This window comes from Ochotona curzoniae, unplaced genomic scaffold (assembly GCF_017591425.1).
Source record: "Ochotona curzoniae isolate NIBS_2020 unplaced genomic scaffold, NIBS_Ocur_1.0 contig_2404, whole genome shotgun sequence".
Classification (NCBI taxonomy): Eukaryota; Metazoa; Chordata; class Mammalia; order Lagomorpha; family Ochotonidae; genus Ochotona; species Ochotona curzoniae.
The window spans coordinates 11,949,154-11,962,697 of NW_024465451.1; the positions used below are offsets into that span (position 1 = coordinate 11,949,154).

A 13,544-nucleotide genomic window follows, 5' to 3' on the forward strand; every position below is an offset into this window, starting at 1 on the left:
CCCCACCCACCGACGGGTCCCGCCCCCGCCAAGCCCCGCCTCCCACCAGGGCAGCGCATGCCCACAGGGCTTGGGGCGCCCCGACCCTCCCCTTTGCGGAGCGTCGGGCGTCAGCCAGCCAGAGCCCCGCCTCCGAATCAGGGCCGGGTGGGCCCCCCAGGACCATAAAAGCTCCGCCCACCAGCCTTTCTGCGCATGCCTCTTCGGCTCGCCCCGCCCTAGCGGCTGTCATGGAGGACGGAGCACCGTGCGGGCAGGCTGAGGGAGCCGCTGAGAGTTCAGTAGTGCGGTCGGCAGCAGGTCCGGGAGGTACGCGGAACTGGGGTCAGCCAGGGGGAAGGAAGCCCCCTCCCCAGAGGGCAGCCCGGGCGGGGTCGGGCGCTCACGGGCTGTGTCCCCCGGTGTGTGTCCAGGAGCCCCGGTGGAGTTCACCCCGACCCCCGGCGGCCTGGCCCTGGTGAGCCCCTACCACACCCGCCGGCCCGGGGACCCCTTAGACCTCGTGGCGCTCGCGGAGCAGGTGCAGAAGGTGAGGAGGCACACCTGGGGAAGTGAGTAACCCTCTCCGTTCTCGGTTCGCCCTGCGACTTTCCCACACCCGGACCGCGCAGCTGCTGACAGGTGGTGGTGGGTGTTATTTAAAACACGTTAGAATTATTTAAGACAGTTTGAGTTCTGGTTCATGCGATATTACGATATTTTACGCGCAGCTAATTCCCGCAACCTGGTTCTTTATCGTGAGCCGAAAACACCACGCAACGAGGTATCTTAGGAGGTTTATTCCAGCAGGGCAGGAATGGGGTGCAGGTGGTGGAGAATAGCAGGGAAGCCAGAAGGAGGAGAGCGAGCCAGAGCCGCACCTGGGGGCCTTTTGTCTGCAAGGTGTGGGGGGCCGGGATGATTGGGAGGGGTGGAGGGCAGGCCCCAGGGCATTGGTGCCTGCAGGTGAATGTCTTGGGATGATTGGTGAGCGGGCAGAGTTGGGGAAGGGGCTGGAAGGTTGGGGGTGGGATTCTCAGGTGGAGTGCGAGGTTACATCTGATTGGTGATGGCTAAACCAGCGCGAATTTCGTGAGCTGCGAGGAAAAAAGGAATGGTACTGGGTCCAGGGTGGGATATTTGAATAACTCCTTAGAGTGGGGTGGAGGTGGGCTGCCTTCTGTCTCCATTTCGAACCTGTCAGGCCTGACCAGATCCAGTATCTGGGCCATCTTCTGCCTTTCCAGGCACATTGGCAGGGAGCTGCGTTGGAAGTGGAGCAGCTGGGACTTGAACTGGTGTCCATGCAGGATGCCAGCACCGCAGATGGAGGCTTAGTGTACTACATCGTGACACTTCCCCTGCCCCCCTTTTAAAATCTTAAAAATACCAAAAAAAAAAAAAAAAAAAGATGTATTTATTTGAAAGCTGGAGTTTCAGAGAGGGGGAGAGATCTTCCATCCCAAGTGAGCCAGGTTGAAGCCAGGGACTTCATTGGAGGTGTTCTACATGGCTGCAGGGGCCCAAGTACTTTCTTCTGCTGCTTTCACAGGCGCATTAGCAGGAAGCTGAATTGCAAATGAAGGAACTGGGCCCAGCACGATAGCCTAGTAGCTAAAGTTCTTGCTTTGCGTGTGCCAGGATCCCATATGAACGCCGGTTCTAATCCCGGCAGCTCCACTTCCCATCCAGCTCCCTGCTTGTGGCCTGGGAAGGCAGTTGAGGACGGCCCAAAGCTTTGGGACCCTGCACCTGTGTGGGAGACCTGGAAGAGGTTCCTGGCTCCTGGCTTCGGATCAGCACAGCACCGGCCATTGCGATCACTTTAGGGAGTGAATCATCGGACGGGAGATCTTCCTCTCTCTCTCCTCCTCTCTGTATATCTGACTTTGTAATAAAAATAAATAAATCTTAAAAAAAAATCCTACATCTTTTCCATGGGAATTCTTTCAAGTAGCACTGTGAGTTGAGTGTGAGTGCCTCTAGAACGTACGCATTGTTCAGTTCCTGCGTTCCTCAGCACTCCTTATTCCTAAGCCAATTACTTGGTTCATTCTTTTTTTTTTCTTAAGCTTTATTTATTTTATTGGAATGTCAGATATACAGAGAGGAGGAGAGACAGAGAGGAAGGTCTACCGTCCAATGATTCACTCCCCAAGCGGCCGCAATGGCTGGTGCTGAGCCAATCTGAAGCCAGGAGCCAGGAGCTTGTTCAGTCTCTCATGCAGGTGCAGGGTCCCAAGGCTTTGGGCCATCCTTGACTGCTTCCCAGGCCACAAGCAGGGAGCTGGATGGGAAGTTGGCCTGCCGGGGCTAGAACCAGCACCCATATGGGATCCCGGCGCATTCAAGGGGAGAACATTAGCTGCTAGGCCATTGCGCCGGGCCCCCTTGGTTCATTCTTTAACCTGTTTCTGTCACATACTTGTGATTATTGCCTACGTGATAGTGCATTATTATCTTAATACACAGAATACCAATTTTAATTGTTTATTTTGTCATGTCTGAGTCATTGTTACTTTAATGTATGGTAGCCGCAGGCTACTATGTGGTTAATGGAACTGAGGCATCACAGTTTTGATTGTGGTTCAAATTTTAAAAGCCTATCTGCTTCAATTCTTGGAACGTGTACATACTTGAGACAATCAGATGTTCAACTGTTTCAACTCTATCCTGTTGTGTAACAAAATACCAGAGGCTGGCTACTTTATAAGGAAAAGAGGTTTAGCTCACCGTGTTGAGGGTTCAGAGGTGTGGCAGTGGTATTGCTCGGCTCAGGTGAAACCTCTTGGTCCATGGCCTTGTGGCTGGTAGTGGCCTGGCAGGAGCTCCCGTGACAAGGATTCCCGTGGTGTAGCCGGAAGCAACATGGATTCGGAGTCAGGCTCATGTTTTTTTTTTTTAATTTATTTGTGTTTATTGGAAAGGAAGAGATACAGAGAGAGAAAGGTCTCCCATTCGCTGGTTCACTCCCTAAATGGCTGCAGTGGCTGAAACTGAGCCAATCCGAAGCCAGGAACCAGGAGCTTCTTCCTGGTGTCCCACGCGGGTGCATGATTCCAAGCCTTGGGCCATCCTCAAAGGCTTTCCCAAGCTACAAGCGGGGAGCTGGATGGGAAGTAGAGCAGCTGGGACAGAAACTAGGACAAACTAGGGCTCATATGGGATTCCAGCACGTGCAGGGTAAGGATTTAGCCACTGGGCCATTGAGACGGCCTGTATCACATCTTACAATAATCCACCCTCAGGGAAACTAACGGATCCTGCAAAAACCGCATTCACTCCCACCCTCACTCCTGCTCTATCATACTGTGCCAGGGACCAGGCTTCCAGCACAGAACCACGGCGGGGACACACACACAGACACACCCACACATCGGGGCCACAGCAAAACGGGAACGTGTTCGTGAGAGGCAGCGACACCACAGAGCTCTCTGCTCCGGGATCTCCATAGCAACAGATAGACGACTGATCAGTTTCCAACCCACAGTTGGTTTTCCCTCATCTATAGGCTGATGAGTTCATCCGGGCAAATGCCACCAACAAGCTGACGGTCATAGCAGAACAAATCCAGCATCTGCAAGAACAAGCCAGGAAGGTAAGAGACTCCTGAGGTTTCTGTGGTCTTGTTTTGCTTCACAACATTGCTGAGCTTGAAGTCATTGTCACTTGTCATAACTTACTTGTCCTCAGAATATCCTAGAAAGGTAGAGGGATTGGGTTAAAGGAAAACACACACTTTGGGGGTTGAGGAGTTTTTTCAGGATTTATTTAAGAGGTAGAGAACTGATATTATGTGTTCTACTGATTCACTCCCCAAATGCTTACAACAGCCAAGGCTGTGCCAGGCTGAAACCAGGAGCCAGATACTCTATCCTGGTCTCCCCTGTGGGTGACAGGGGCCCAAACACTGTAACCATCTTTTGCTGCTCCCCAGGCACATTAGCAGGGAGCTGAATTGGAAGCAGAGCAACTGGGACTCGAATTGGTGCCTGTATGCAATGTCAGTATTCCAAGCAGCAGCTTAACATGCTCCACCACAGTCTGATTCCAGTTTCTACCTGAGTGCCTGTTACCTCAGACCCCTGAGTTCTTACACCCCTGCTTACAGGTCCTCGAAGATGCTCGCCGACACGCTGACCTGCACCACGCAGCCTGCAACATGGTGAAAAAACCTGGCAACATTTACTACCTCTACAAGCGGGAAAGCGGTCAGCAATATTTTTCCATTATTTCTCCAAAGGTAAGAACGTTCATTCTTTGCGCAAAACTCTTCATTAGCCTTTGAGAAATTCTTGGCACTGATAAAAAGTCTCCTAGGAGATTGGGACAGTGCAAACATGACCCCCAAAGATCTGTGTGTGCTTAAGTCATTTCACTTACTCTGCTAAGCGAGGAATCTGGTATGTCATGTAATTATCTTTATGTTTTAAAAGTTTTATTTATTGATTTGAAAGAGTTACCCAGCGAGAGAGAGAGATCTTTGATTCCCTGTTTCACTCTGAGTGGCTGTAACGGACAGGGTTGACTAGGCCGCCAGCGTCAGGAGCCTCATCTAGGTGTCCCAAATGGGTAACAGGCCCAAACACTTGGGTCATCTTCCCTACTTTGTCCAGGCCATCCGCAGGGAGCCCGATGGGAAGTGGACTGACACAACCGTGTGGCAGTGGCTGCTCACTGCATCACAACACAGGCTCCACGCAGCGGTTTCCTAAGGGTGGATCTGACTCATCCAAAGTGAAAAACCAGAGAAGAGCTTTGTGTGCTTCACAGGGCGTGAGCTCAGCTGCATCCGTCCACATCCTGCGCTGATCTGACCAGAACTGTTTCCTTTCCCCTCTAGGAGTGGGGAACGAGTTGTCCCCATGAATTCCTGGGCGCTTACAAACTGCAGCACGACTTGTCCTGGACACCTTATGAGGACATTGAGAAGCAAGATGCTCAGCGCCGCCTGCTGGACACAGTGCTGGGCCAGCCGGTGGCCCTGCCTCCGTGCCCCGAGCCTAGTGTCCAGGGACTGCCCCACTGAGCGTGACCTCTGAGGACCCAGCCCCTCCTTTGCTGGGCCTGCCCTTCGCCTTCCTGGGAGGTGCCATGAGTGGAGAAGGTGTGGTTGAATCATGACCTACTTAGCAGGAGACCGTGTGTGGCTGTAAATGCTGTTGTCCTTCTATTTAGTTGGGATGACAGGGAATCATGTCATCCTGTTGGGTCCTCGCTGGGCCTGGCCAGCTGCCAGCTTCAGGAAGTTGGGTGGTGAGCTCTCCCTCGTCCTTTCCGTCTGTTTTTATGTCAAACCATCAGAGGAAGAAGAGTTTCTCTCCCCACCAAAGGGCTGGTGGGTCATTTTCCAGAGAGAATGGTTTGGTCTGTACGCAGCTGGAAGCATTTGAGATTGGGGTTAAGGAGGCAGGTGTTGGACCTAGTGGTTAAGACACTCCTTGGGATGCCTACCTCCCATATCGGAGTATCAGGTTCAAAACTTGGCTCCACTTCTGACTCCAGTTTCCTGCTGAAGTGCACCCTGGGAGGCAACAGTGCTGCCTCAAGTACCTGGGTCCCTGTCACTCACATGGGAGACCTGCGTTGAGTCCCTGGCTTCTGGCTTCAGCCTGGTCTACGCCCGGCCAGTGACAGGCATTTGGGAGGGGAACTCGGCGGGGGCGGACTTGGGCAGGGGGTAGGGGAAATCCCAGGGCCTATGGAACTGTGTCAGAAATGATAATAATTTAAAAAAAAAAAAAGTAAAGCCAGGCATTTGGAGAGCGAACCAGCAAATGAAATTGAATTTATTTTTATTTGAAAGACATATTTATAGGGAAGATGAAAGGGAGGGAAAGATCTACCATCTGCTGATTCACTCCCCCAAATGGCTTCAACAGCCGGAGCTGAGCTGATCCAAAGCCAAGAGCCAGGAGCTTCTTCCAGGTCTCCCATGTGGGTGCAGGTCCCAAGGCTTTGGGCTGACTTTACTGCTTCCTCAGGCCATAAGCAGGGAGCTGGATGGGAAGTGGGGCAGCAGGGACATGAACCCCACCACCCATATGGGATGCTGGTGCTTAGAGATGGAGGATTAACCAGTTGAGGCTTCATGCCAGCCCCATAAACAAAAATTTAAATCGCCTGAAAATTGAGGTTGAGAATTTTTCACACTTGGTGTAGCTCCAGCTTTATATTTATCTGGGAACACGCGTGCTAGATAATGGAGAGTGAATGGGGGAACTTGCTGGCCTCGTGCTGGCTGTGATATCTGGGCACCTCTACTCCTCTGTCTTCCCTGCTTTGGCTGGAGAATCGAGTTAGCTGCAGAGGCTGGGTTTGTAGGGCTGGGTCAGTCGGTCTCTAAAGTCAGAATTTGAGACTTGGGAAAGACTTTAAAGGATATTGCTGTCTGACTCCCTCTGTGGCTTCCCCAGGGAGGAGACCCTGAGCTCAGTTCTGCCTGTGGCAGAACAAACCCAGCTAAGCGATCACCTTCTGATAGCATCGAAGAGAGACTAGGGCAGTGGGAGTCAGGCAAAGGAAAAGCAGCCAAACTGCCCAGCAGTTAACCCGGATGAAAGCTATTTGCGTCCAGAATCATTCCAGAACTTAACAGGGCCTCTCTGGCTCCATAGCTCTGGTTGTGGTTCCGACTGGGCTTCTGCAGGACCGTGGTCCCTGTGGACTGTGTGTGTAGCGCCTCCAGCACTCTGGTGCTTGCCTCAGTGCCCGATGGTCTGCTGGCTATGCTGTGGCAACAGCAGCGAGAGTTGTACTCTGGGGCCTGTGCAGTGGCCTAGCGGCTAAAGTCCTCACCTTGAACGCACGGGATCCCATATGGGCGCCAGTTCTAATCCTGGCAGCCTTGCTTCCCATCCCGCTCCTTGCTTGTGGCCTGGGAAGCAGTAGAGGACAGCCCAAAGCCTTGGGACCCTGCACTCACGTGGGAGACCCGGAAGAGCTCCTGGCTTTGGATCGGCACAGTACCAGCTGTTGTGACCACTTGAGGAGTGAATCATCAGACAGAAGATCTTTCTCTCTCTCCTCCTCCTCTCTGTATATCTGACTTTGCAATAAAAATAAATAAATCTTTAAAACGTTATACTCTGGAACCCATAGTTGCCCAACTTCCTTCCTGAGATGAATGTTCTCCAGTCAGCCCCATCCTGGTGGTCATGGCCCTTCCCGATAAGCTGTGTTCCTGGAGCACTGTTGCCTGCCTAAGGCCTAGCACAAGCTGTGTGTGTGTTACTATAACACAACGCCTGGTGCAGGTAGTGTATGAAAACGCCATGCTTCTGGCAAGGTCCCTTGGCTGTGTCACACACATCCACGGTGAGTGCATGGGAGAGCAGTGACCAGAACGAGTGGAAGAGTGAGGTCCATGGGACAGAGGAAGTGACTGAAAAGGGCCTGGCTCATTTGAAACAGCCTGCTCTCCCTGGTGGGAACTAAGCCACCCCAGGGAGAGCAGTCCTGAGCCAGTCACTTCCTGCGGGCCTCGCCTCCTAAATGTCCCTTTCAGTTCCATCACCCCGAGACCACGCTTCTGGCATGGGATCCACTGGCGTAACGAACCCTAACCCAGCCCAGCAGACTGGACCCTCACGGGTCACAAGTCAGTTCTCAGCCAACGTGGAGCATCCACAAAGGCCTCCTGCCAAGAGGTTGCAGAGGTGTGCCAGGAAACATGAGTGGGCACTTCTGACTGTACCGAAGTACCTTGGGATTTTAGAAGGTTCTGAGTGGGCATGACACATTTTGCAAAGATTCTTTATTAAAATTATGGTGGCCTAAATGACAGATTTTTGTTTTATGGCTTCCACAGATCAAAGGTTTAGGCACAATTTTGCTGTATTCTGTACCTCAGGGTTTCTCTCAAACCCAGACTGCAGGCATGTGGTTGGCTGGGGCTGGGGTCTCATCTCCAGGCCCGGCTGGGCAGGGCCTGCTTCCACTTCTACTGTGGCTGGATTTCAGTTCCTTGAGAAGCCGACGGGCTCCGTCCATGAGCTGCCACCTGCGAGCCCAAGCTTGTCCCCATGAGTTTCCACACAGGGCAGTTTCTTTGTCACAGCCAACAAAGACAGGAGTCCACTAGTGGGACATGCGACAGCCTCACTGTGTTTTGGCAGAAGCCAGTCCCTGGGTCAGTAACACTCGAGAGAGCCACCCCAGGGTGTGGACCCCAGAAAGCAGCATCCCCAAATCATTGTTGAGTTCTTTCATGTCTCACCTCTGCCACTGTGCTCGGGGCAAGGGAGGAAGGCCCACAAAATGGTCACATGGGACTCCCAGCTCGGACAGAATAGCCTCTTCCTGGCAGACAGTTCCTGCTTCCCTTCTGTACCCACCTCCAATCTGTTTGCACACAATCATTAATTTGAGCTCTTAAAAACACAGTTCTGGGCTCAGCTCGGTGGCCTAGAGGCTAAAGTCCTTGCCCTGAGTGTGCTGGGATCCCATATGGTCACTGGTTCTAATCCTGGCGGCCCCACTTCCCATTCAGCTCCCTACTTGTGGCCTGGGAAAGCAGTTGGGACCTTGCGCCCGCGTGGGAGACCTGGAAGAGCTCCTGGCTCCTGGCTCCTGGCTTCGGATTGGCACATTACAAGAAGATCTTTCTGTTTCTCCTCCTCTGTATATCTGACTTTGCAATAAAAATAAGTAAATCTTTAAAAACAAACAAAACCATACAGTTCCACTCCACTTTCCTAACCACACGTCTGAGAAACTGCCTTCCGTCCCATAGGTGCACTTCCTGAGCTGACCACTAGGGGGTGAAATTGCTGCTTCCTGGTTAAGTCCACTGCTTTGCTTAGGGAATAATTGCAGCGACAGTGGGAGGTGATTGTGGATGTAGCACCTTAGCCTAGGCTGCTAGGATGCAAGGGCTGTGTGTAGTAATAGCCACTGTTTTAAAGGTTTATTTGAAAGCAGAGTGTTGGGAGTGGGCATGGGGAGAGGGAGAAAGAAATCTTCATCTGCTGGTTCATTCTCCGAATGGCCCCAATGGTCATGGCTGGGGCAGACTGAAGCCAGGAGCCTAGAACTCCATCCAGGGTTCCCATGTAGGTGACAGAGGCCCAAGTGCTTTAGCCATCTGCTGCTTCCCAGCCCCATTTGCAGGGAGCTGGAGGGGAAACAGGGCAGTCAGGACTTGGAACCAGCACTCTGATATGAGGAGTGGGCAGCCTCAACAACAGCTTAAATACTGCCCTGAGACCCATGCCAATGCCTGGCAGCAATGCCCCAGTGATCACTGTTCATTCTCCCAGTAACTTCATCAGCATGAAGTGCCATCCAGGTCCTGGGGTCTGGAGAACAACTGGCTGACATTGCAAGGAGCTCACAGTCCCAAGGGGTTGAAGCCAGTCAGCAGCGGCAGCACGGCAGAAGGCCGAGACAGCAGCTCTGCACAGGGGACTTATAGAACACCTGAGAGGGATCCCTTACTCAGCCTGGGGAATTTGGAGGGCCTGACACCTGCTTGGGTGTTGAAAACAAGCAGGAGTTAAAACTTCTTGGTGGCTCCAGCTGTCTTCTCTATCAGAAGGTTGTGTTGAGCTTAGGGTGGGGTTCATTGGTGGGCTGCCTTTATTTGCAAATGAAGAAGGGGGCAGCTTGGGCCAGGCACAATGGCTCAGTGGCTAAATCCTTGCCTTGCATATGCTGAGATACCATTTGGGTGCTGGTTTGTGTCCCTGCTGCTCCACTTCCCACCTAACTCCCTGTTTATAAGTTGGGAAAGCAATAGAGGATGGCCCAAAGCCTTGGAACCCTCAGCCCACATGGGAGGCTCAGGAGAAGCTCATGGCTTCAGATCAGCTCAGCCCTGGCCATTGTTGCTACTTAAGGAGTTAATCGGAGAATGAAAGATCTTTCTCTCTGTCTCCCTTTCTCTGTAAATCTATCTGCCTTTCCAATAAAAATGAGTAAAACTTTTAAAAGAAAAAAGAAGCAACTGTAGCAACCAAAGTAACCTTAGCCATCAGAATTGGTAAAGTGAGATATATCCTGCTTAGAAAAATCCTCCTTTCTAAGATTAAAAATTATTGGAAAATCAGATTTACAGAGAGGAGAGGCAGAAGAGCTTCTGTCAATTGATTTATTCCCCAAGTGGCTACAGTAGCTGGAATTGAGCAGATCCAAAGCCAGGAGTCTTTTCTGGGTCTCCCGTATGGGTGCAGGGTCCCAAGGCTTTGGGCCATCAACCACTGCTTTCCCAGGCCACAAGTAGGGAGCTGGATGGGAAATGGAGGTGCTGGGATTAGAACCAGCACCCATATGGGATCCCGGCAAATGCAAGGCAAGGACTTTAGCCACTAGGTACTGCGCCAGGCCCAATCCTTATTCCTAACAGATACAGGGAGAGATGAAGGGAGGAAAAGCAAGTCCAGATAAGAGGCATGTGAAGGTAAGGAAAATGCCCTTTAGGGGATTACAGCCAGTCCAAGGTGAAGACCATAGATCAGGCACTGTGTTAGAACGAAGAAAGGATTCAGAGCTGGCAGCAATAGCCTTTAAGAACCTTTGTTCTGGAAGCTGGCCTTGTGGCATGGCAGGTTAAGTTGCCATCTGAAACACCAGATCCCATATGGGTACTGGTTCAAGTCCCCACTGCTCCACTTTGGATTCAGCTCCTGCTAATGGCCTGGAAAAGCAGCAGAAAATGCCTCATGTGTGTGAGCCCCTGCACTCATAGGGGAGACCTGGCAAAAGCTTCTGGCTTCAGCCTAACCCAGCCCTGGCCATTGGAGTTATTTGGAGAGTGAATCAGCAGATGGTTCTCTCTGTCTCCTTCTTTAACTCTGCTTTCAAATAAATCTTATAAAAGAAGACTCATTTTGGCAACAGAGGCAGCATGAATGATTAGGTACCTCCATCCCCAGGCCAGCAAGAGATGTTGGGATTTGCGCTAATGGCGATGGTGCAACAGGGAGTGACACATCTCATCAGTTCTAACATGCATTTGTTTCCCCACATCCAGTGTCTCTGAAACCTAGGTGCTCCTAAAAGTCCGTGGGGTGTTGCAGTTTAAGTGGCAACTTGTTTTTCTTGGAGGTTACATAAAACAATTGTGTGTCTTTCAACAAGCAACATCTTAGATTTGGTGAAGCCTGCTTTTGCAAAAATGCAATAGATTGGCTTTTCACTAAATGGTGGAGATGGGAAATGAGGAGTCTTAGGTAATGCTTGAACCGCTGGCTTAAATGTATGGAATTACTCAGCACAGTATGGAAGAGGAAGATGGCCCTGGTGCTTTTCACAATAGAAATGCTGACCTGGATTTGTTTATTCTACTCTCTGGCCCTGTCTGGGCCTCCTGGGTGTGAACAGCCAATTGCAGCTCCTTCTCCACCTGAGAGATCTAGGAGGATGGAGGGTTTGTTATGTCCTTATGTTCTCAGCTATTGTCAGTCTGCAACAATTGAGCCACTTTGTTGTTTTCTTTTGTTTCAGAGGCAGAAAACAGAGCAAGGTAAAGGGAATGGGAAAGAGTGTACTCCCCCCTGCTGCTCCACTTGTCACATGCTGGGACGGTGCTTGGCCGAAGCCAGGAGCTCAGAGCTCAGTCAGGGTCTCCCAAGTACTTGAGGTCTCACTGGTTGCCTCCCAGGGTGCACATTAACACGACAGTGGGAGGAGAGCGGGGACTTGAACTCCCGTCCACCTGTGTGGAATGCAGGTGTCCTATCTGGTATCCTCACCGCAGCTGCCCTGGTGGAACTCTGTTCTGCCAAATGTATCTGTGGTCTTGGTTGATCCCCTTAAGGCCCCGCCCCTGTGGGGCCTGCAGCACGTGGAGGATCTGCAGAGTCAGAAACTGGCAGAGAGGGTCAGAGGTTGGGTTCTGGCACAGTCATGCTGGGTTCCGTGGCCTTCACCCTGTGTGGCCTTGGAGACAGTCCTCTGCAGCCTCCATGAAGAGTTGTGACGGAGCGGAATGACAGACGTCACAGAGCTCAGCTGTGCACCTGTAACAGGGCAGCAGCGGTTGGCCCGGGGCTCGGTAAGGATGCCCAGAGGATTGACTAATGGCCTTCAAAAAGCTCACACAAGGGCCTGGTGTGATAGCCCAGTGACTAAATCCTTGCCTTGCAAGCACTGAGATCCCGTGTGGGCACTGGTTCATGTTCTGGCTGCTCTACTTCCCATCCAGCTGCCTGCTTGTGGCCTGGGAAAGCAGTAAAGTCAGCCCAAAGCCTTGGGTCTCTGCACCCATGTGGGAGACCCGGAAAGAGGTTCCTGGCTCTTGGCTTCAGATTGGCTCAGCTCTGGCCGTTGTGGTCACTTGGGGAATGAATCATCAGGCGTAAGATTTTCCTCTCTGTCTCTCCTCCTCTCTGTATATCTGACTTTCCAATAAAAATAAAATAAATCTAAAAAAAAAAAAACCAAATTAAACAAAGTTTCATTCCATTTTTCATTAATTTCTTGAAGTCTCCTTTGAGAGAAGGTAAGTTTCTTACCCAGGGTCACTTAGTATGAGCAGTTGAGCCCAGGCTCAGGTATAAAGACCTGAGAGTCAATCCCTGGAGCATGGGCAGTGGGAGTGAGATTCCTGTGGGTCCAGAGCAGGTCTCCCCCACTTCTCCCTCTTCCTGGCCTATCCCATTGGGGCCAAGTCTGTCTGCCCTCTCTACCACGGGCTGTCACTCCTCCTGTGGCTTTCTGCATTGCTCACATGCTGCTAACTCCCATGTGCTGCCCTGGCCCTGGGCTTCACGCACCTTTGGCTTGTCTGACAGCCTGGCTGACCATCTCCACCTGACTCCCAGCTGTGATGAAGGTGGCATGTCACAGCAGATCTCTCACGTTCACCGCCAGTCTTATGTCTACTGGCACCTGTCTCATGCTGTTGTGAAGCCCAAGACCCCCGTCCGCCTTGAGCCCACCTGTTCTTCCCGTATTGATCCGCAAGTCTTCCCAGCTCCGCTTTGCAAACACAGCCCAGCTCTGACTGCTTCTCCCATGTCCACCCTCTGCCCCCAGCCACCAGCGCCTCTAACTTGGGCTGGTGTGGGACAACTTCACTTGCCTCCCTACCCCTTCAGTCTACCTACACTGAGACTACCAGCCTCATATTTTCAGACTGTAAATGAGAGACCAACATCTCTGCTCTAAACCCCCCCCCAAGAAATCTCGTTACACTGGAATGAAACCCACACTTCTCGCCAAGGTTCTGTGGGACGGATGGCCTTCTTGCAGCACTCCCCAGGTCCTACTAGGCCAACCTTGTTATTCTCCCCATCTAGCAGTTTGTTTGTGAGTCAGGTTAGGCTGTCCCATCTGCTCAAAGCACCATTCCCAAGAAATAGAAATAAAAACACTATCTCCAGGTTTGGGTCCAAAGTCCTTAAACAGGTGTCATTCATCCAACACACATCTTCCAGGGCCCAGCAGAAGGAACAGCCTAGGTATGCAAACCGCGGCCACCCTGAGGCTGACTCTCCCCTCCCTCCAGGTCCAGTGTGCCCTGGTGCACTTCCATGCCAGTCGTGCCGTTCCGCCACTTGGGCTGTGCACCCACGTCCTGCTGCTTGCGAAGCCTCCCAGGCTCGGGGAAGTGACCCAGCCCC

General features: G+C 52.0%; 1 protein-coding gene across 2 annotated transcripts; it reads left to right on the forward strand.

Annotated features, from left to right (window-relative positions):
• The first annotated feature begins 217 nt into the window (after positions 1-217).
• On the forward strand, positions 218-5,115 carry CUNH1orf50 (chromosome unknown C1orf50 homolog). Of its 2 annotated transcripts, none has more exons than XM_040974461.1 (5): positions 218-300; positions 414-529; positions 3,491-3,577; positions 4,091-4,222; positions 4,823-5,115. In XM_040974461.1, exons 1-5 carry the CDS (start codon positions 231-233, stop codon positions 5,006-5,008), a joined length of 591 nt encoding a protein of 196 aa, XP_040830395.1. In that variant the 5' UTR covers positions 218-230; the 3' UTR covers positions 5,009-5,115. The 2 variants fall into 2 exon arrangements, with proteins under 2 accessions (XP_040830395.1, XP_040830394.1); XM_040974460.1 differs by having other exon boundaries at positions 220-309.
• The last annotated feature ends 8,429 nt before the right edge of the window (positions 5,116-13,544 follow it).

What these genes read in the sequence shown, in the direction of transcription:
- CUNH1orf50 (XM_040974460.1), top strand. Translation starts at nt 231, where the DNA reads ATGGAGGACGGAGCACCGTGCGGGCAGGCTGAGGGAGCCGCTGAGAGT. An exon ending in GTCGGCAGCAGGTCCGGGAG is followed by an intron (nt 310 to 413) that starts GTACGCGGAACT and finishes GTGTGTGTCCAG; the next exon opens with GAGCCCCGGTGGAGTTCACC. An exon ending in TCGCGGAGCAGGTGCAGAAG is followed by an intron (nt 530 to 3,490) that starts GTGAGGAGGCAC and finishes CCTCATCTATAG; the next exon opens with GCTGATGAGTTCATCCGGGC.